This window comes from Symphalangus syndactylus, chromosome 11 (assembly GCF_028878055.3).
Source record: "Symphalangus syndactylus isolate Jambi chromosome 11, NHGRI_mSymSyn1-v2.1_pri, whole genome shotgun sequence".
Lineage (NCBI taxonomy): Eukaryota > Metazoa > Chordata > Mammalia > Primates > Hylobatidae > Symphalangus > Symphalangus syndactylus.
The window spans coordinates 12,735,157-12,757,393 of record NC_072433.2 but is presented as its reverse complement, the minus strand read 5'-3'; the positions used below and the strand labels follow the sequence as shown (position 1 = coordinate 12,757,393).

The window sequence follows — 22,237 nt, the reverse complement described above, 5'->3', positions numbered from 1 at the left end:
GTATGCTGTAGAAAACAAAGTGCTATAGTAATTCGATGAACAGAAAATTCTACAGGCAAATAAGGTGGGAAACACTGCATATTATATCCAACATTCTTGGTGCACCAGGAAACACGTTTGCATATTAAGGACTGAATGGTCCCATAATAAAGAGACACCTTTAGGTTAGTTTAACCCAGTGATTCCCAGATTTATTTGGTTATGACCATCTATCCCCCCAGTAGTCCTCACCAATATTCTGTGGAACAAACCTGTTTATTTGCAGAACACAATTTTGAAAAGGGTTATTCTGAATGTCTATGAAGTGTTTTAAATATGGTACATTTTAATGAGGTTATATACCAAAATAGCCTAAACACCAACAATGACAGAAACATCCAGGATGCAACTTGTGAAAGTAAAAATTTTTATTTTGATTGATTGATTTCTCAATGTATAGTTCAGTATAATGCCAGTTTTTAATGGCCAAAATTTGGTTCCACTGAAAATCCATAATGCTACAGAGAGCTACTACTTTTTCCAGGAAGTAGGTAAACAGCTGGAAAGAAAAAGGACAATTTCCTAGCAGCATGGCAACTTAAACTGCAGATCTAATAGGTCTGCAACTTTTATACTAAAAATGGCACAAACAGCTGGTGACACAAGTGAGAAATGGGGAACAAGATGTGAACACTGAAAAGAACAATATATATACTGTAAATACAATGAATAAACCAAATATAGCTATAAGGATCTTAAAGGATGATTATAGAAAAGGGAACCAAATATTTTCCTCAAATGCTTTTTAGAGCCTTTCTGTAGAGATACAAATATATATATATATATTTATCCAAAAATATGTTTTATACAGATAAACGTTTCTCAATTAAAGATGGGACCAAAGCTATAGGTATAACATAAAGCACATTGTCTTTTGTAAGACTATTCATCCACCTGAATTTTCAATTTCTTTAAAGTTAGTGCATTAAATGTTTCCCAAATATAATTACCTGACAGTCTTTTTATAGATATAAATCAAGTATGCATTGTTTTAAAAGGGTTTGCAGGTTAAACTTTTCTAAGATGCTGTGCATATTAAACTTATTATGAGCCCCATTAAGAATCATTATTAATAAACATATCAAAAAGGGCTATATAAGTCAGATTTTCCTGTTCATAGTAAATATTTTCTTATTTCCAGTTTACAAGTATTGAAAATGCACAAGAAAGATTTTACTTCACAAGTACTTTTAAGAATATACTTTGATTTAATATGTATGTCAATAAAACTCCACGTTGTAACATTATGTTTTTGTTTTTAAAATAGGGATGTAATACTAATAACCACTACCTATAAAATAAAGCACACAATTGTTCTGGTGATGTTACAAATCTTTTTTTCCAGGTGTAAAGGCTACAAAAATTCCAAAAAATTAGAGCACACTGAAAACATATTAAAGTTTGACATCCAACTTTATAGTATTTCCATTTTACCCTGAAAGATAACTTAAAAAATATGGCCTTCTTAAGAACAGGCCACTCTGCTATTATAAAAAATTGGTGACAACAAGAAATTGTATCACTGATATGTGGAATTTTTGTAAGTAGTTTTCTCTCCAAATCATTAGAAAAATGTTCAAAAATAAAAACAAAATAAAATATGGTGGTGGTCCCTAAACTATTTTGAAGGCAGGTAGCTTAGTCTAAGCTAAAATATTTTTTTCACTCATAGCAATAATCCTCCCCTCAAATGTCCTTTAAAAAATGCATGAAACCGTACAATAGCAAAAATCAAAGAGCACAGACTGTATTTTCAAGAACAGAAAAATCTCTAATGCTGAAAGATATAGTAGAAAGCAGATTTCTTTGGGGACATTAATCAATTAGTTTATAATTCATTATGAAGATTTCTCTTTTCTATTCCGGGGAGAGTCTGCTACATTTGAAGTTAATGTTCCATTCACACCATTTTCTGCAAAAAGAAAAGAATCCATGTTACTCTCTTTTATAAATAAATGCAAGTTATAATCTTTATATGTAAAGATACCTTCAGAAAAGAAAATGTAAAATCCAATATACACTCAGGTGAAATTTATTTACCAGTATTTAACCAATCACAAAACCTGGTAACATTTTTAACACAATGAACTGAAAGTAGCAAATTAAAAGAAAACTATTAAAAGCAGAAAAAAGTGACAGGATAGAAAACTATAAAGTTACAAGAATTTAAAAATAGTATTCAAGAGAAATACCTTCTGTAGAAATAAAGAAACTTTTCACATTTGACAGCAAAGTCCTTGGGGATATTTGTTTACAATATACTAAAGTTGGTGTTTAGGATAATTCCTATGTGGAGGCGTGTATTATGGCCTTCTTTTTATTTATTTATGTTACTGTTGTTTTTTGAGACAGGGTCTCACTCTGTCATCAAGGCTGTGCAGTGGCACGGTCATGGCTCAATGCAGTCTTGATCTCCCGGGGACCAGTGATGCTCCCGGGGACCTCAGCCTCCCAAATAGCTGGGACTACAGGCATGTGCCACCACATCTGGCTAATGTAATGGCCTTCTTCAAGCTATGATGGAGTAACAAATGTGTGACTGACTCTCTCCAAAAATATAAAAGTTGCATACAGAAATGGATGTTTGAAGCGGGGGTAATGGCTTGCACCTATAATCACAGCACAAGTGGAATCCCAGCACAGATAATTCGCACATATTGAAACCTGTGAAATACAGACTGAGCATGGTGGCTCATGCCTGTAATCCCAGCACTTTGCGAGGTTGAGGTGGGTGGATCACCTGAGGTCAGGAGTTCAAGACCAGCCTGGCCAATGTGGTGAAACGCCATCTCTACTAAAAATACAAAAATTAGCTGGTAGTGGTGGTGGGTGCCTGTAATCCTGGCTACTTGGGAGGCAGGAGAATCACAGGAGAATCACATGAGCCCAGGAGGCGAAGGTTGCAGTGAGCCGAGATCGCGCCACTGCAGTCCAGCGTGGGCGACAGAGGTAGATTCCATCTAAAAAAAAACAACCACACAAAAAAAACCCAAAACAAAAAAAACAAACCTTGTGAAATACAGTTAAAGCAGTGTTGAAAGGAAAAGTTTACCCGTAACTGAATGTAATTCACAAGAGATACAAATCAATGCTCCAAAGATCCATCTCAAGAAGGTAAATCACAAACAAAACCGCAAATTAAACCCAATGAAAAGGAAAGAAGAATAGAAATCAATGATCCAGAAAAGAGACAACTAGGAAAATCAACACAAAAAGACAAATGTTGGTTTTGACTGATGGAAGGAAAGATAAAAGGCTTACATTAGTAACACACGAAATGAAAAACAGGAGTCACTCCTCATTTACAGGCGTTAACAGGATAACGAAAATCATATGAATAATTTTATGCCAATGTATTTGCAAATTTATATGAACTAGAAAAATTCCTTGAAAAACACTATTTACCAAAAGAGAAACGACTAAGAAACAGAAAATGTGAACAATAGTATTATCTTTTTTTTTCTTCTGAGACAGGGTCTCACTCTGTTATCCCGACTGGAGTCCAGCGACATGATCTCCACTCACTGCAACCTCCACTTCTCAGTGATGGCAGCAGCAGTCCGTATGGAGTGGCTACTGCCATGACATTGGCTGTAGTGTGGGAGGTGCAGCCAGGGCTGCATGCTCCACATAGCTAGCAGGAGCCCCATCCCTTTCAGAGTTGGAGTGGTGGGAGCCCCGCACTCCTGGGCACAGCGGCAGCCGCCCAGCCGTAGCTCTTGGGGGTCCGGGAAGCCCCACTACCTCTGCAGGCTTGGAAGTGCCTGCTCCCGCTGCCTGGCCACTCTGCTGCTCCTGGAGTCTGCTAGTTTTGGAGTGAAGGTGAGACTGACCCTGGGATTAGAGCAGCGCTGATATGCCTGCTCAGGGAGCCCCTGGATCTGGGCTTCTCTCTCTTTCTTGTCATCCGCAACGTGGCGAGCAGCGGGGCATGTTTCAGCCTTGTTTGTGCTATAGCCCTTTTAGTCCCGCCATTCAGCAGGTCCAAAGTTCCCAAGGCAGCTCCCTGCTCCCTTGGCCCTGTCAGGACTTTGGGTGCTGATGAGCATGAGAGGGAGGCCGAGGGGGGGCTGAGGGTAGCTTGGCGTGGGCCTGTAGGCACCCCTTGGCATGACCAGCCTAGGCACCATGGATGGCAGGTTGATGGCAGCAGGAGGCAGACGGGTTCCTGGGCAGAAAGGGGTGGGCCCCTGGTGAAGCCCCTGTCTTCAAACCAGGGACGGCCTGAAACCTGGGGGCCAGGCCACCAGTTCCATGGACTGGAGTGAGAACTTATAGTGCCTTTTCTGGGCCCGCCCATGGACGAATCAGCGTGCACTTCCTCCCGCCTGAAGCTCATAAAAATCCTGGACTCAGCCAGACTTGGGCAGACGATGAGACTGTGGATAGGAGCTAACCACTCTAGGTCTCTTGTCTGCTGAGGGCTGCACAGATAACGAGATGACCTGCCTGAGGAAAGGAGCTAACCACTTCAGGTCTCCTGAGAACTGTCCTGCCTCTCAATGAACCTCCTCTCTGCCTTGCCCACCCTCCAGTTGTCTGCATACCTCATTCTTCCTGGATGCAGGACAAGAACTTGGGACCCGCTGAATGGTGGGACTGAAAGGGCTATAGCACAAACAAGGTTGAAATATGCCCCCCTGCTCACCACGTTGTGGATGACAGGAAAGAGAGAAGAGCTGTGGTCCTTTGGGAAGCCCAGATCTAGGCGCTCCCTGAGCCAGGGCTGTGACACCCTCTTTGGGGTTCGGTGGTTCTGGCCATCTCCAAGCTCTGGAGATGCCACCACATTCCCCTTGTCCGGCCATGGGTGCCTGCAGCAGAAGCCGCATGCAGTACATCTGGTCCAGCTGCAGCCTCACACAGAGCCAGCACCTGTGCTGGTGCCTAGAGCTGCCTGCCGTGCGGCAGCAGCCTGTGTGTCTGGCTGTGCGCAGTGGCTAGACCTTGCGTGTGCTTGCCCACACACCCCCTGCTGCTCCACATCTGGCTCATGCTTGACAGGTGTGGGATCTGGGCCAGTAGCTTAAGCCAGGCACAGCCTGTCAGGCCAAGTGGGTGGAATGAGCCCAGCGGGTGCAAGCAATACTCAGGCAGAAGGCACTGCCAGCCACAAAGGTTTCCAGCTGGTGAAGTGACACCCCAAGGGTGACATCGGGATCATGGGATCCTCCCACCTCAGCCTCCCAAGTACTGGGACTACAGGCATGCACCACCATGCCTGGCTCATTTTTGTATTTTTTGTAAAGACGGAGTTTCGTCATGTTGCCCAGGCTGGTCTTGAACTCCTGGGCTCAAGTGATCCACCCATTTCAGCCTCCCAAAGTGCTGGGTGCCCAGCCAATTGGTTGAGACTGGTGGGCAGATCACTTGGGTACAGGAGTTCAAGACTATCCTGGGTGACATGGTGAAATCCCATCTCTACAAAAAACAAAAAAAGTAGTGGCATGGTGACATGGGCTTATAGCCCCAGCTACTCAGGAGGCTGAGGTGGGAGGATTGCCTGAGCCCACAAGGTTGAGGCTGCAGTGAGCCAAGATCGTGCCACTGCACTCCGGACTGGGCAACAGACCGAGACCCTGTTTCGAAATAAAAGAAGACTCTAGGTCAGAGGGCTTAGTTGGTGAACACTTCCAAACACTTAAATAAGAAATAATGCTGATATTACACAAAGGACAAATCTGCCCAACACTTTCTTTAAAGCCAGCACAACCTTGAGGTCAAAATCTGACATATTACAAAAAAGGGCTAATACAGGCTGATCTATTATTACATGAACAAAGATGCAAAAATCCTAATGAAATATTGAAAAAGGGAATTCAGTGAAAGTGATGTACAATGGTCTCCCCTTATTTGCAGTGTTGCTTTCCACGGTTTCAGTTACCCACAGTCAACCATGGTCTGAAAATAGGTGAGTACTGTATAATATTTTGAGAGAGAAAAATACCACATTCAATTAACTTTTGCCACAATATGCTGTTATATGTGACTAATTTATAAATAAAACTTTATCATAGCTATATTAGGAGAAAACATAGTATATACAGTCATGCATCACTTAACAGGCTATGTTTTAAGAAAGTGTTAGGCGATTTCGTCATTGTGTGAACATCATAGAATGTACTTCCACAAATCTAGATGGTAGAGCCTACCACACACCCAGGCTATATGGTATAGCCTATTGCTCCTAGGCTAAAAATCTGCACGGCATGTTAGTGTTTGGAATACTGTAGGCAACTGTAATACAGTGGTAACTATGTATCTAAACATATCTAAACATAGAAATGGTATTGGAGAAATACAGCATTATCTTATAGGACCAGTGTCATAAATGAGTCATGTATGCACATATGTTGTACAGCTGTTGACTGAAATGTCATTATTTAGCACGTAACTATATAGTTTGAAACTACCCCTGGTTTCAGGCATCCATTGGGGGTTTTGGAATGTATTCCCCCAGGGAGACTACTATATTATCACCAACTTGGATGCATCTTAGAAATGCAAAATTATTTTAACATTGATAGTCAATGTAGTCAATGCAATTCACAACATTAATAAAGAAAAACTCTATGACTAAATGTTGCAGAAAAAGCATTTCTTAACATTTCACAAGTCATGGACAAAAACTCTTAGTAAATGATGTATAGAAGAGAACTGAATAAAGGGCATCTACAAACCATTCTTAATAATGAAATACCAAAAGGTCTCCCTCTTATATGAGGAACAAGAGTATTCATTTCTTATATTCAATATTATGGTATAGTCCTAGCTAGTGTAATACAGGAAGAAAATGAAAAGGTATAATATGTATAGATGATATAACTATATTTTAGTGTAAACTTTAGAATAAGTGAATTAGGAAGATTTTTTTCAGTACATGGATAGTATCTTAAAGAAAACAAATGGCATTACTACGTAACAAACAGTTAAAATTGTTTTTTAAAAAGAGCACGTACATTAGCTTAAAAAAGAAAATATCTGAGAATAAATTTAATGAAAAATGTATGAGATCCCTATACAGAAACCTATAAAATATCTCCTTCAACAACTCTTCCATTGCTTCTTGGCATTTTGGCTAAGACCAAGTGAAGAACTCTTCCAAAAAACAGAAAAGGAAACAACACTCCTAGTTCATTCTGTGAAGCCAGTATTATCTTGATACTAAAACCGGACAACGATGTTGCAGGAAAAATATACACCAATTATCCTTTATGAACACAGACACAAAAAACCTCAACAAAATGCGTGCATACCAAATCCATCAAGAGATAAAAAGGATCATACACCATAACCAGGTGAAATTTATCCCAGGAATGTAACGTTGGTTTAACATCTGAAAATCAATCTAATCTATAATACCAACAGAAAAAAAAAATAACAAAACCCCACAAGGTTATCTCAAATAGATGCAGGAAAAAAAGCAATTGACAAAATCTAACAACCTTCCATGATAAAAACAAACTAGGAATCAAAGGGGAACTTCCTCAAACTGATAAAGGTCATTTATGAAAAACCCATAGCTAACACCATACTTAATGGTAAAAGACTGGATGGATACCTACCCCTAAGATCAAAAACAAGACAAGGATGTCTGCTCTCACCATTTCTATTCAACACTTGCTGTGGAGGTTCTGGGCAGGGCAATTTGGCAAGAAAATGCAATAGAAAGCATCCAGATTGCCCACCAAAGACAAAAAACAAAAAACAAAAAACCTATTTGAATAAATAAATTCAGCAAGGTTGCAGGAGACAAGATCAATATACAAAAGTGAATTGTATTTCATATACACTGGCAATGAAGAATCTGAAAATGGAATTAAGAAGATGGTTCTATTTTACAACAGCATCAAAAAGAATAAAATAGGATTAAATTTAACAAACTGCAAGATGTATACACTGATAAATATAATTGAAAGATATTAAAGATCTAAATAAGCAGACATTCATGTTCATACTCTGCAAAGCAACCTACAAATTGAAGGTAATCCATACCAAAACCCCAGCTGGCTTTTTTGCAGAAACTGACAAGCTCATTATAGAATTCATATTAAAATGGCTGGGCAAGGCGGCATGTGCCTGTAGTCCCAGCTACCTGGGAGGTTGAGATGGGAGAATCCCTTGAGCCTACAAGTTGAAGTCTAGCCTGGGCAACATAGCAAGATCCCGTCACTTAAATAAAAACTCATATGGAAATGTAAGAAACTCAGAATAACCAAAACATAAAAAAGAACAACAACATTGGGGACTCACATTACCTGCTTTCAAAACTTACTACAAAGCTACAGTAATCAAGATAGTGTGGTTCTGGCATAAGAATTGACATACATCAATAAATGCAATAGAATTCATGATTCAGAAATAAACTTTTCTTAAAAATGATTTTTGAAAAGGGTATCAAGACAGTTCATAGTGAAGGAGTCTTTTTAACAAATGGCACAGGGACAACTGAATATCAAGATGCTAAACTGAGTGTAAAATAGTATAACCACTTCAAAGAACAGTTTGGCAGTTCCCTCAAAATGTTAAACATAGTTACTGCATGACTCGTAAATCCCACTCCTATGTATGTACCCTAGAGAATGAAAACACATGTTCGAACCAAAATTTGCACCTAAATGTTCACAGCATCACTATTCATAATAGCCAAAAAGTAAAAGGCACTCAATATCCATCAAATGATGAATGGATAAACAAAATATGGTATATATCCATACAATAAGTTTCCATAAAATGGAATATTATTTGGCTATAAAAACAAATGAAATCTTTATATATGCTATGACATGGATGAACCTCAAAACATTATCCATTTGCAAAAGACCACATATCACATGGTTCTGTTTACATGAAATGTCCAGAAAAGGCCAATCCTTAGAGACAGAAAATAGATTAGAGGGTGCCAGAGCAGAATGAAGGTGGAAATGTGAAGTGATGCTAATGGGCATGGGGTTTCTTTTTGCAGTGATAAAAATATTCTGGAATTAGATAGTGGTTTGCACAATTTTGTGAACATACATTAAAAATGACTGAAATGTATACTTTAAAGGGTAAACTTTATGTGAATTACATCCCATTAAAGCTATTAAAAATATTACTTGGAGAAATTAAAGACAACCTAAATAAACAGAGGTATATATCATGTTAATGGGATGAAATAGTCAATTATCCCTAAATCGATCTACAGATTTGATGTTATTTCAACTTAATATCCCAGCAATTTTTGTGGAAATCGACCAGGTTGTACAATTTTTTTTTTTCTTTCTAAAGAGGCATATGTTGCTCAGGCTGGAGTGTAGTAGCTCTTCATAGGCATGATCATTGTGCACTGCAACCTTGAACTCCTGGATTCAAGTGATCCTCCTGCCTCAGCCTCCTGAATAGCTAGACTACAGGCACCCCCCACTGCACCCAGATAAAGTTGTACTAAAATGTATTAAGAAAATGCAAAGGGCCAAGACTTGCTGGGAAAAACTTGAAAAAAAAAAAAAACAACAAAAAGCAGGGCTGGAGGATGTAAATTATCAGCTATTAATACTTACAAAGGAGTAAACCAGAGTGGACATATTCTAAAAACTTCCTGTGTTACAGTTCTAGGCATAATACCACATACACACCGAAAAAATTAACTGTAATATCAATGCATTTTCAATTTTTGCAAAAACCATAAGGAAAGAAGAGGTTAAATGAAGGCTTTAAAGACAAAGAATCAAGCAATCAGAAGTTATAAAAAAAAAAAAGCTATTCCACTTGGGACAAATGGGCAGATGGGAAGAGGTTGTGAAGAGCTTTTTAAAATGTGAATAAGACGCTTGAAAACAAACTACCATCCTCTAGTTTAGTTATTCACTAAACCTGCCCATAAAGTTTGGTCTCAAGTAGCTCGAGTTAACCAAGCATGGAAAACTTGTTTTTTTTTTTTTTGAGACGGAGTCTGGCTCTGTCGCCCAGGCTGGAGTGCAGTGGCGCGATCTAGGCTCACTGCAAGCTCCGCCTCCCGGGTTCACGCCATTCTCCTGCCTCAGCCTCTCCGAGTAGCTGGGACTACAGGCGCCCGCCACCACGCCTGGCTAATTTTTTTGTATTTTTAGTAGAGATGGGGTTTCACCGTGGTCTCGATCTCCTGACCTCGTGATCCACCCGCCTCGGCCTCCCAAAGTGCTGGGATTACAAGCGTGAGCCACCGCGCCCGGCCGGAAAACTTGTTAAAGAGAAATTTGGTGGACAGCTTCTGAGAGGAGTAACTGAGTTTCCTCACCCAAGGGATCACCCAATTGTGGAATGCAGTAAGATTACTTTGCCTTTAATTTTGTTGATAAGCAGAATAGTATTTTCTTTATAAGACCTTAAAACTAATAAATAAGATCCCACAACAAATTTTTTAAAAGTTTTCTACTTCCATGAGTTTTTCATTGCTTACTGAATACAAACCTGTTCCTTTTTTAGAAGATCTGCCTTTAGTTACTGTTGGTTTCTTCTTCACAGCTGGTGCCTGAAAAGCAGAATGTTCCCTCCACCTCCGAAGCTGAAAGTTAATGAACTTCCACATCATGAATGCTTGAGTAATGCAAATGGAAGCCAGAACAGCGATTCTAAGAAATATTAAGAAATAAAAAGTTAGTGTATAAAAAACAATGCCACTGAATACATTCTATCTTCTTTCATAGTATTTAGTAGTAATTCCCACTCAGTTGAGAAAATTGTATTAATAATCATTGCATTAATAATTTATCCTAAAAGTTAAATGCTTTAGTACTTCACTTTAGATATGTAAAATAGCAACAGGTATGAAATAAAATCAAATAAGTATTTTCCCCAACCTCATATTCATCCTTTTATAGATGATTCAATGTAGAGAAACTGATTATATTATCTAGCTGTATAAAGTGAAAAAAATGTTAAATTGATTGTACCTAACAGCCAACACATTGAAGTTTCCAGTACTGAAATCCAGCTTCTGATTCTCTGCTCTTGCAAGGCCAAAACCAACAGTCAGTACTGAAAGAATTAAAGTCAGAAGTCTTCCCAAAACAAAAAGAACTGCCCACAGAGAAAATCTGCAAGAAAAAGGCCGTAAGTCAAATTCCTGAAATCTCAAAAACAAGATTCTATTAGAAATTAGATTCCCAAGTTGGGCGTGGTGGCAGATGCCTGTAATCCCAGCTACTTGGGAGGCTGAGGCAGGAGAATTGCTTGAAACCAGAAGGTGGAGGTCACAGTGAGCAGAGATCGCGCCACTGCCCTCCAGCCTGGGCAACAAGAGCGAAACTCCATCTCAAAAAAATAAATAAATAAATAAAAAAGAAACTAGATTCCTATTAAGTAAAGGCATATTAAAATAGCATTTCTTATTCTGCAAAAAAGAATTTTGTGTCAAATATCTGTGAAAGCCTATATACCACACTCAGAGATATATAACACATATTAGCCTATTTAAATTTCTAAAAAAATCCAGTAAATAAATGTTTAATTTTCTGTTTAGCTTATCTCTTTTCTTGTATAAGAACTATTAATGTTCCTCAGAACTACTAGTATTCAGAATAATTTTGGAAAATGCTGGACAAAACAAACCAAAAAAGCTGTGTTATAAAGAACAGGATGCCCAATTCTCATTTAAGAGTCCCAGTTTTACTTTTTTTAAGACAACTTTGCACTCTTTACAAGTTATACCTCTCCAATTCTGTTTTCAGTTCAATTTCACCATCAACATATTTTAGTTATCTATAAGGCTAATTATCTATTGTTTCATTTTCTTCTGAGAGTTCACTTCTCTCACTCCTCCAAAAGAAAAACCATGCAATAAACAAAGTAGAAGTTATAACAGAAAAGTAAACCCAAGAAGCCTTCAAAATTGCAAGATACAATACAGTATCTCTCTAGCTGAGAAAGCCTCCATTTTAGAGAGTAAAATACAAAGTCTGAATTGCTAAATAATTTCGTTTTATTTAAAGTGGCTACTAATCGCTTAAAAAGTTAATATAATGGCCAAAAGCATGGATCTTGGCAATGTTAGGCACTGACTTTAAATACCTACTACACGAGAAATAGAATGACTAAACAACTTACCCTTTCTGATACTTTTCATTGCTAAAATAAAACAGGCGGGAAATGTGGAAAAGAAATTCAACAAAATAATGTAGCACCAGAAGAACAAGTCCTAGATGATTCAAGCTGTTAAAAGAGCAAATTAAAAATGGGAATATTAATTATCAATTAAGACAGGTCAGCATACTATCTACCCAGCCTACTTACACACCCATGAAATATCCCAACTCACTTCAAAAGGTAAGCTCCAGCAATGTGGAAGAGGTAAAGACCAATGTAGACAAGCTGACGAGGAATATCTTCCTGCAAAAAAATACATTATAGATTAAAACATGCTAAAACATTTCCTTTCCTTTTTTTAAGAGGTGGGGTCTTGCTATGTTGCCCAGGCTGGTCTCAAACCCTTGGACTCAAGAGATCCCTCAACCTTGGCCTTCCAAAGGGTTAGGATTTCAGGCGTGACCCACTGTGTTTGGCTCATTACTGTTCTTTAAGAGTAAGTGAAAAATGTAGAAGTAGGAGATCTGAAAGCTATTCTGCCCCCACCCCACCCCAATCTCTCATACTCAATAAGGTATATAGCATTAGCAAGTCACTTAACCTCTGCTGGCTTCAGTTATTTCATCCATAAAATGTGAATACTTAGATTTGCTTCAATCAGATAAACTCAAAATCGCTTTTAGAGCTAAGATCTATGGCTCTTTTTTCTAATGAACATGTATTAAATGACACAATATTAATCATGGTTACATACTGACAATTTGATGTTCCTCTAATATTAAAATTGTTATGTTTATAGTAGTAGAGACACTTTTATTTACCTAAAATAGCATTCACATTTTCAGCTCATGCTTTAGTCCCTTGTCAGTCATTACAAGTTTAACATTTTTTATTCTCATTTATACTATTCCTTAATTGTGTATTGTTTTTCCTCAATTACTTTGCAAGCCCAAGTACCTAGATTTTATTTTTACTTCTTTTTTTCTCCCACAGTTATCTAGTTGAGCTGGTTATCTCAGCAACAGTATTTTTAGAAAACACAAGTCAAGACCCACTAGTGGGGCCAGGTGTGATGGTTCATGCCCGTAATCCCAGCACTCTGGGAGGCTGAGGTGGGAGGATCATCTGAGGCCAGGAGTTTGAGATCAACCTGGGCAACACAGCAAGACCCCGTCTCTACAAAAACTACAATTAGCTAGGCGTGGTGGTATGCAACTGTAGTCCCAGCTACTCAGGAGGCAAGACACGGGAGGAGCATCACTTGAACACAAGAGTTCGGGGCTACAGTAAGCTATGATCATGCCACTGTACTTCAGCTTGGGTGACAGAGCAAGACTCTGTCTCTTAAAAAAAGACCTACTAGTGGATCATAAAATCAATTTAGGGGTCACATCAGCATCTTTTAAAACATGAAATAAAACAGAAAATGTGGCCAGGCACCATGACTCACACTTGTCATCCCAGCACTTTGGGAGGCTGAGACAGGAGGATTGCTTGAAGCCAGGAGTTTGAGTCTAGCCTGGGCAACATAGAGAGACCCCATCTCTACAAAAACATGTTTTAAAAATTAGCCAGGCATGGTGGCATGTGCCTGTAGTCCTAGCTATTTGGGGAGCTGAGGCAGAAAGATTGCTTGAGCCCAGGAGTTCAAGGATGCAGTGAGCTAGGATTGTGACTGCACTCCAGCCTGGGCAGCGGAGCGAGACTCTGTCTCAAAAAGAAAAGAAAAAGAAAATGCTAGAGTATATAGCACATTGTATTATGAAAATTCTATTCCACATTTTACACACACACACACACACACACAATGAATTATGATGTAAAAAGTTTTTCATCTTTGGTTGCAGTAAAAATGTTTACAAAACACTGACAGTGATAAGCTCAACAGGCCAGCCTACTGACTGATAAAACGCCTATACCTCATTTCTAATTTCCTTTGTTGTAGCAGTTTTCTTCATATGTATATTTACAAGGATTATATTAGTCTAGTTAGTACTATTCATGTTCTACAGCTACTAATTAGAACAATGGAAATGGTGGGTTGCTGCTGGCAGGCTGAACTGTGTTCCTTTGCAGCCTCACTAAACTTATCTCTTGCATTTAGCACAGTTGAGTGCAGGTCCATTGGTCCTCCATTTCTCTGTTTCAGTACAGAGAGCTACTTCACCAAATATTTTGAGGAGTAGAGATTTTTTGAAGTCTAGTTTTGAAATGGAAAACCCTTCTCTAGTAAGAATGGCACAAAGATCAAGTGTTAGGTAGAACATAAGACAGTCTGAATATTACTATTTACAGTACTGTATTTTGGGACTCTTAGGAAAACTGATACCAAGTTTACAGTCATTCTTCCAACGGATGAGAGAAGTATCTCTGAAAATAGACAGTCTTAAGATCCTCTCTACATAATTTGTAAATTTCCAATGAAATATTTCAGCTTACAAAAGGAAGGAGAAAGGGTGTTGAGATAACATGCAACCACAAGGGAACCTCTCCTCTCCCATTACAATAATCTCAGAAAAGCTCACTTGTAGTATTATCAATGCAATCTGATGTACAATGCATGTAGAAGTGCCACTATATATATGTCAGTGTTTCCCAGTGTGGTGTGTACATTGGTACTGAACAAAATAACTGCAGACAGTACACAATGAAATACTTTAACTAAAATTTTAAATAAAGTGGTGGATCATGCCTGTAATAACAGCCCTTTGGGAGGCTGATGCAGGTGGATTTCTTGAGACCAGGAGTTCGAAACCAGCCTTGGCAACATGGCGAAACCCCATCTCTAAGAAAACACAAAAAATTAGCCAAGCATAGTGGTGCATGCCTGTACTTCCAGCCACTTGGGAGGCTGAAGTAGTAGGATTGCTTAAGTCTGGCAGGTTGAGGCTGCAGCTGCAGTGAGCCGTGATTGTGGCCACTGCACTCCAGCGTGGGTGATAGAGCAAGACCTTGTCTCAAAACAAAACAAAACAAAAACCCAAAATATTTTGTTATTTAATATACCTTAATAATTAATGTCAAAAGTATGAATTAGTAGTATGTGAATATGGTAAAGCAGGAAGGTGGCACATAAATGACTAGGTATAAAAAATATTGCCATATTCTTTCATATGTGTTACTCAATGCTCCAAATTTCAGAGGAGAAAACAGACCAAGAAAACCCTGAAAACTTATGAGGGAAGTGTTTTAGTTTTTAACTGCTGATTGAACTCATTTCGTTGTATAAAAACTTGGGTAAGGCAATGTAAAAAAAAACTAATTTGCTGGAAAAACTATAATGTAATGTTCACTACTTAAGAGGATTTTTTTTTTTTTAATTTAAAAGAAATCCAAGCAAGTTTTTAAAATTCGCAGTGGTCAATTAGCAGAGAACCTAAGCTGCCTACTCTTTTCTTCTCTGATAAGACTGAAAATACTATTATAAATTACAAACAAACTACATTTCAAAAAGCCATTCCATTTCTGATCTTTTGTCTTTAAATTTCAGCCCAATTAGGTGGAGTGCAGTTGTGCTTGACATTAGCTAAGGAAAAATCCATAGAGTTTCTTTCCTAAGTTCAGATTCGACTTTGTATCTTAGCCCCATACCTCCTTTTTAAAAAAGAGAAACATGGTCTCACTATGCTACTCAGGCTGCAGTGCAGTGGCTATTCACAGGTGCAATTACGGTGCACTGTAGCCTCCAACTCTAGGGCTCAAGTGATCCTGCTATCTCAGCCTCCTAACTGGGACCACAGGCACGCACCACTGTGCCCAGTAGCCATACCTTTCGGATAGTCAACCAAGTCAATAATAATAGAGGGTAAAATGCCATCACTAGGTTCTATCTTCACAACCATCAAATGCCTATGCAAAAGTTTTAAAAATAGTATCTACTGCTTTCAAAAAGATAGGATTATCAAGAAACCCTTTTCTAAGTAATGGTCCATTCAGCTTTGCACAAATTGACTAGTGTCTCTAAAGCAGTGTTTGTACACTCAAAGCTTACCACAGAAAAAGTAAATTAGTAAGAGAATGGGTAAATACTTGTGTCACTTACTAGCTGAGGGGTCTTAGGCAAGCTAATTAATCTTTCTGTATAATGGGGATAACAACAACAATAATACCAAAAAAAAAAAAAAAATACAGAGATGAGTAGAATACCACAAGGGGTGGTAGCAACTGTGGCTAACTTAACAAACACCCTAGATGTTTGTTAAAACACCCAAATGATTACAAAAAATACATGGAAGTAGGGGTAGTGTACCATGAGTTTTATTTTATTTTTTAGAGATGAGTCTCATTACATAGCCCAGGCTGGTCTCAAACTCCTGGAATCAAGCCATCCCCTTGCCTCAGCCTCCCCAGTAGCCAGGACTACAGGTGTGTTGCCACCATGCCTGGCTTACCATGATTTTTAAAATGATAAATTTTATCTAGAAAATGGCTACTTTTTAGGATCCCTGTGGTAGGCCAGCCTCCCTCAATGTTCTCCATTTCCTCTGGGGTTACAGCCCCGATGGCATGGTGTTCACATGTCTGAGGCCGACAACAAAGCCTTGCCTCGCACCAGCACAATGGTCTCTGGATGTACACATTTACATGGGTTGTGGGGGAAGGGAGAGAACAGAGAAGGCTGGGTGAAATCATAACAAATTCTAAAATCGTAAATAACTTCAAGTGCCATTTTCAGTTGTTATTCCAACATCTTTTTATTAAAAAATATAACATACTTCAACAAATGTATTTTTATAAAAAACACATTTCTTGACTACACTATACTGAAAAATAAACAAAGCTGAATATCACATATATGCCCCAAATATAAGGCAAAGATTTCCCCCCAAACCCCAGATGGTACATCTTATAATTAAATCTTTACAAAGCTCTGCATTATAGAGCTCTGTATTAATTATCTTGAACAAATAAATGTTTGCGTAAGACACATACACCCCAAAACTTCAATCAATGTCATTTTTAAAGGTTTATAAGGTCTAATGAAGGAACCAGTGAGACAGACGTAAAGATGACGTCATGATGTGGAAAAAATGTTATCAGATTAAAAAAAGTGCTTCTAGTGATGATGAATGACAGATACTAACATCAAAGTTGCATACGAAAAGTGTAATGTAACTTTCATGAAGTAGGAAGGGGGAAAATACTATTTTTAATACTTTATATGATATGGAATTATAGGTATGTATAATTATATGTATGTATAATTAAACTAAAATTGAATATTAGGAATAAAACATTTGGCTATTTCATGACTTCCCTAAAAGCTCATATATTCAAGCTGTCTAAGAAATATTTTGAATCTTCTCATGGGCAAAATGGAGAACTGTTTATATACACAGTAGATGTAATTTAAGTTTTCTCCTTGAAAGAAACTAAGTTATTTGTGACTAACACACCTCTTGAACTGCTACTAACAGCGCTCCTTTCTTTCCTATTTGTCTGTACGACTGGTTCAAAACAATCACTCTACTAGTTCCTTCCAGTAAAGAGTTCCAAAAATAGTTTTCAGAGAGTAAATTTTAAGAAACTGTTTAACACATATGCAGCTGCTACTTTCAAATTATGTTAATTACTTGAAACAGTTACTTTCAACTGTCACATGCAGGTGTTAAAAATAGTTTCAGTTAAGTTCTAAGTTATGCAAATTATTTCATAAAAATTAGATTGCATTTCTGGAGAAGTGCCATCTGGCAGGAACTGATAAGAAACGAGCTTCAGGAACTAAAATGAACAATTACTTGGAAATGTCCCTTCTTACTTACCATAGACAGTGAAGAAGATATAGACATGGATTAATAATGAAATCCAGAGGTATTTGTTCATGAGTATACAAACACCTTAAGAAGGCTTTAAATATCTGAGCCATGCTACTAAGACATCAAGAAACTATGATACTCTCAGTAGTGCTGTCCAATAGAACTTTCTGCAGTCATGGAAATGCTCCATATCTCCTCTGTTCAAAATGGTACATACTAGCCACAGTAGCTAATAAGCACTTGAAATGTGGCTACTGGGGCCAAAAAGGTCAATTTCGTTTTTGTTTTTGTTTTTTTAAGTTCATGTAGATGTGACTAGTAGTTAGCATTTTGGACAGTACAGCTCCACAATATCTATGATTCACATTAGGAGCTTACTAAACATGGAAGGGCTACTGGAATCTGGGCCTAACAATTTTATCTGAAGACAGTTCTAAGTCAAGGGTTTAAAAATAAAAGGTCTTCATCCTATTCCTTACAATCAATATAGCTGGAGAAACAATCTACTTTATAAAAGAAATCAGCATAAAAAGAACTTAAGTGCCAAAGCATATGGCCTTTAATTTGGTGCTGTTTTCTAATCCCAGCAGACAACATGAATGACGACAGATACACAGAATACAGACACAAAACAGTAGCAAATCAAGTGCCTAGTCCATGAATTATTTGTAGCACACATAAAAATAGTGTTTTATGGCTTCTGAGTAGGCAAAGATAAACTAATCACCAGACTGGCTGTCACACTTTTACTCCAGAAGGTTTCTCAAAGGGGATTTAAAAAAAAAAAAAAGAAATTTTAAATGCAGAAAAATGTAAACATATACACAACAGACAGAAAAGATTCTGACATACCCATAACTCAATCATTATTAATAAATGATTGAACTTGTTTCATCTATATCCCTCTTCACTTTCCTTCACCTGGTATTATTTTGAAGTAAAATCCCACACAGGATTTCATATATGAGAATTAAAAAAAAAAAAAACCTTCCAGAAAAAAGAGAAATGAAAGTACTTGATTAATTTATCTGAGGGAAGAGGTGTTCCAGGAAAAAGAAGTGATGTGCTGGGATTACGAAACTAGAGTCTATCAGTGTGCATGAGGCGTAAGGAGGAAGCAGAGGAAGGGTCCCCGGGAAAAGATGGTGGCGATGGGAGGAACTCTCAGGGCACAGTTGAGCAGCATTACTCTAGTTTAAAGTAATAGGGAGCCAATACAGCTTTCAGAGGAGAGAGGGTAAAGAAAATGACTTTTGTGATAGCATGGAAGCCTGCCTTCAGAAGCACTGAGGGTAAAAGTAGGAAGGAGGATTTTGCAGTGCTCCAGCAGTTTACTTATTTGTTCAAATAAAACAAACAAATATCCTTTCTACACACTAAAAAGGGAATGCTCTACCCATTTCAAGAGAGGCTTTGCTGGTGAATATTTATTTTACTTTTTTTTCCAATACTGAATTTTGCTTTAGGACTTACACACAGAACTGTTAGCTGTAATGTGACTGATCCTTTTTGGCTCACTTGTGAAATAATTTGCTAAGAATATCAGTAAGATAAAACAAATATTACATTCAAAAATTTGTTTAAATTTTAATTTACATTACCACTAATATAATTTTAAGACAAGCCATTAACATATCAAATGTAAAAAATGGTAAGCTAAAATACTGACTGAAGGTTTTTTTTTTTTTTTCAACAAATGCTTAAGGATTTTAGGCTTTGTGGAAAGGGGGTTGGTGGGACAATGATGGGGTAAGAGTTGAGGTAAGAAGAATGGAGGAAGGGCAAACGTAAGAAAATACTTAATTTTATTAAAATTTTTCAAAAAAAAAAAAGAAAAAAAACAAGACATTTTTAACACTACAAAATCCCAGCTTACTTTTTTGGTTTTCTGGAAGTAGAGTTCAGGAAAAGCATGAAGCCAGTAAGCCAGCTGTGATATGTAGAAAAACTTCATTTGAAATCTGTACAACACAAGAAAATGAAGAGTATCTTTTAAAGTATAATTTTTTTAAAAAACAGTAAACAAATACTGGAAATCAGTATATACTAAGTAACTACCTTTGCGTTATCATTCCATACAGTATCTGTGCACCTTTAAAACAACTCTTCAACAACCGCTTTCCCCCTCTCCCTGTGACAGTCCCACCATTGGACAAGACCCCTGGATTAAACAGCAGGCAAAGATATTATCTGCAGAAAGCTATTGACAAGTAAGCCAGTTGGGAGGAGTCAGAGCCGCTATTAGTTCATTAATACTGACTAGTATGTCATGTTAGCTACTGAAAACATAACCCACACGTCTATACAGTTTCATCAAGACAAAAAGTGGAAAAAGACTGACACAAAAGCAAAGGCTCATAGATTAATAATCACCTGAAACTGGAATAATCCCAATTTCAAATATCCTCTGTTTATTTTTTTTTTTCTTAGGCAAATATGGTAACTGTACCTGGTTGGAACATGGAGAAAGCCCCAAATAAATGGAGGCAGAACTAGGATTAAAGAGAGTCAGAATAAGGCACACAAGGGCTCTCCAGGAGCTGTATCATAATCAGTCTAGAACCAATACTCTCCTCTTGACATTATATCCCTCTAGCCCTTCTGCTTCCTCTTTATTCTCCCTTCTCCTTCTCCTCCAGAAGTCTAAAATAGAAAACACAAAGCCAACCTAATTTCTTGGTGGTGGGGGTGGAGAGAATACGGTCCCACATAAATACAATATTTACAAAGTTCGTTGAACTTTGTAAACTAATAAAACTTTAGAAATCAGAGTATGATTCAGTAGAGTGGGTATTACTGCTGGACTTAAAATACCCACAGTCAGGTTATTCCCTTTCCTTCATATCTTCTCCCTTCTCCAATTCTCACATCACAATGTATTTACTAAATACTGTCTAGGTCACAAGCACCCGCAATGTACCCGGCACAATGAAGGATATAAAATAGTTTTTACTGCTACCAAGGCACATATAGTCTTAGTGGGTATGGGCACAATACAAGACTTACAAAAATGAGACAATTATAGAACAATCAAAACAATATATAGACACTACATCAAATATCTACCAAAATGACAAATTTGGGGATACAAAAGACCAATACAGGCTAAAGTAGTAAGGAAAATTAATATAGAAAAGTTGTACTAAAGCTGAGCTCGAATAATGAATTATTCAGACGTCTTTGCAACCACTGAGCACTTTAACCTGGCAGCCCTGTACAGACTAGAGAAATAAAAAAGAAATAATCCCTAACCTCAAGAAGCTTATAATAGGAGAAAAAAAGGAAGATGTGAAAAGAGACAGGCAGTGGGGACAAAGAAAAGGAGCAAAAATATAGAGAAGATGGAGTCATAAAAAGGAGAAAGGATGAGTGAAAAGAAGGGAAAAGAAGCGAGTACCAAATTAAGATTATGTTAAAATCAGTTGTCTCACGCTTACAAAGATGTTGAAAAGATTAGAATAGAAACATTAAAAAAAGGTACACAGTGTTTTTTTTTTACGGCAGTGGGACTGTCAAAGACATATTTTCATCTATTTTATGCATTGCCTAAGGTCCTAAAGAGAATAACAAGAATGAATTCTGATTAATAGTGACATGACCATGGTCCTTAACAAAGAAAGGGCTGCTAAAAATGACTTACGTCATCAGGTTATGGGGATAAGCCCTCCATAAGATAGTTGGGTCTGAGATGTAGTTTTCCTAAGAAAGAAGATATAAAAATTAACTTGTGAGCATAATGCAAACTTCTTGGAAAATAAGACATTACTTTCATTTCTCAAACATTTACAGGTCCCCATATCAGGTTGCAAAGAGCCCACTAACGTCAAACTCCTTAGTTGTTTTAGTTATTTTCAATCTAATTTGAGTTGGTTACTTGAGCAAAATGAAAATCAAAGATATGAGATATGGAATCAGGTAAGAAATAATTCCTGGCCCTAAAAAATCTTTCAATCCCACAGAATAAAAATACACGTACACAAACAAACATAAAACCAACAATAAGAGGCACAACAGTGACCAAGAGAGAAGAATTTTGTCTTAGGTAATCAGAAGATTTCAGGAAAAGTTTGTAGCATCTGACAGGAGACAAAGGATCAGGGCGCTACCGAGTTTTATGGAATTACGTCAGTAAAATACCGCCCCAATTTTTTTCTTAGATAATCAGATCTACTCAGTGAGAATTATTGCATATGTAAGAAAAAAAAAAGATTAAAAAATAAATCTAAAGTGACTTTTGTAAGAGTATTTTCCCACAGAAGTATAACTTTTATGTTTTTTAAAAAAAATTTGTAATAGTTTTTAAACTAAAATTTACATATTACCTATAAAGTATTATTAAAGCAGCAGAGTAAAATGGAATGAGCAACGGAATAAGAAGCTGAGTTTTAGTCTACTTC

The 22,237-nt window shown here is 37.5% G+C and overlaps 1 protein-coding gene across 3 annotated transcripts in view; it reads right to left on the bottom strand.

Moving 5' to 3' along the window:
• Positions 1-389: 389 nt before the first annotated feature.
• TRAM1 (translocation associated membrane protein 1) overlaps positions 390-22,237 on the bottom strand; it is a 33,453-nt gene continuing 11,605 nt past the window's right edge. For all 3 annotated transcript variants that reach the window (XM_055298026.2, XM_063612626.1, XM_063612627.1), the window contains exons 5-11: positions 21,481-21,539; positions 19,717-19,801; positions 12,317-12,387; positions 12,106-12,210; positions 10,953-11,096; positions 10,471-10,631; positions 390-1,951 (exon numbers count right to left, since the gene is read on the bottom strand). In XM_055298026.2, the coding sequence (XP_055154001.1) occupies positions 1,878-1,951; positions 10,471-10,631; positions 10,953-11,096; positions 12,106-12,210; positions 12,317-12,387; positions 19,717-19,801; positions 21,481-21,539 (699 nt within the window). In that variant the 3' untranslated portion in view covers positions 390-1,877. The remainder of the gene's footprint in view (positions 1,952-10,470; positions 10,632-10,952; positions 11,097-12,105; positions 12,211-12,316; positions 12,388-19,716; positions 19,802-21,480; positions 21,540-22,237) is intronic.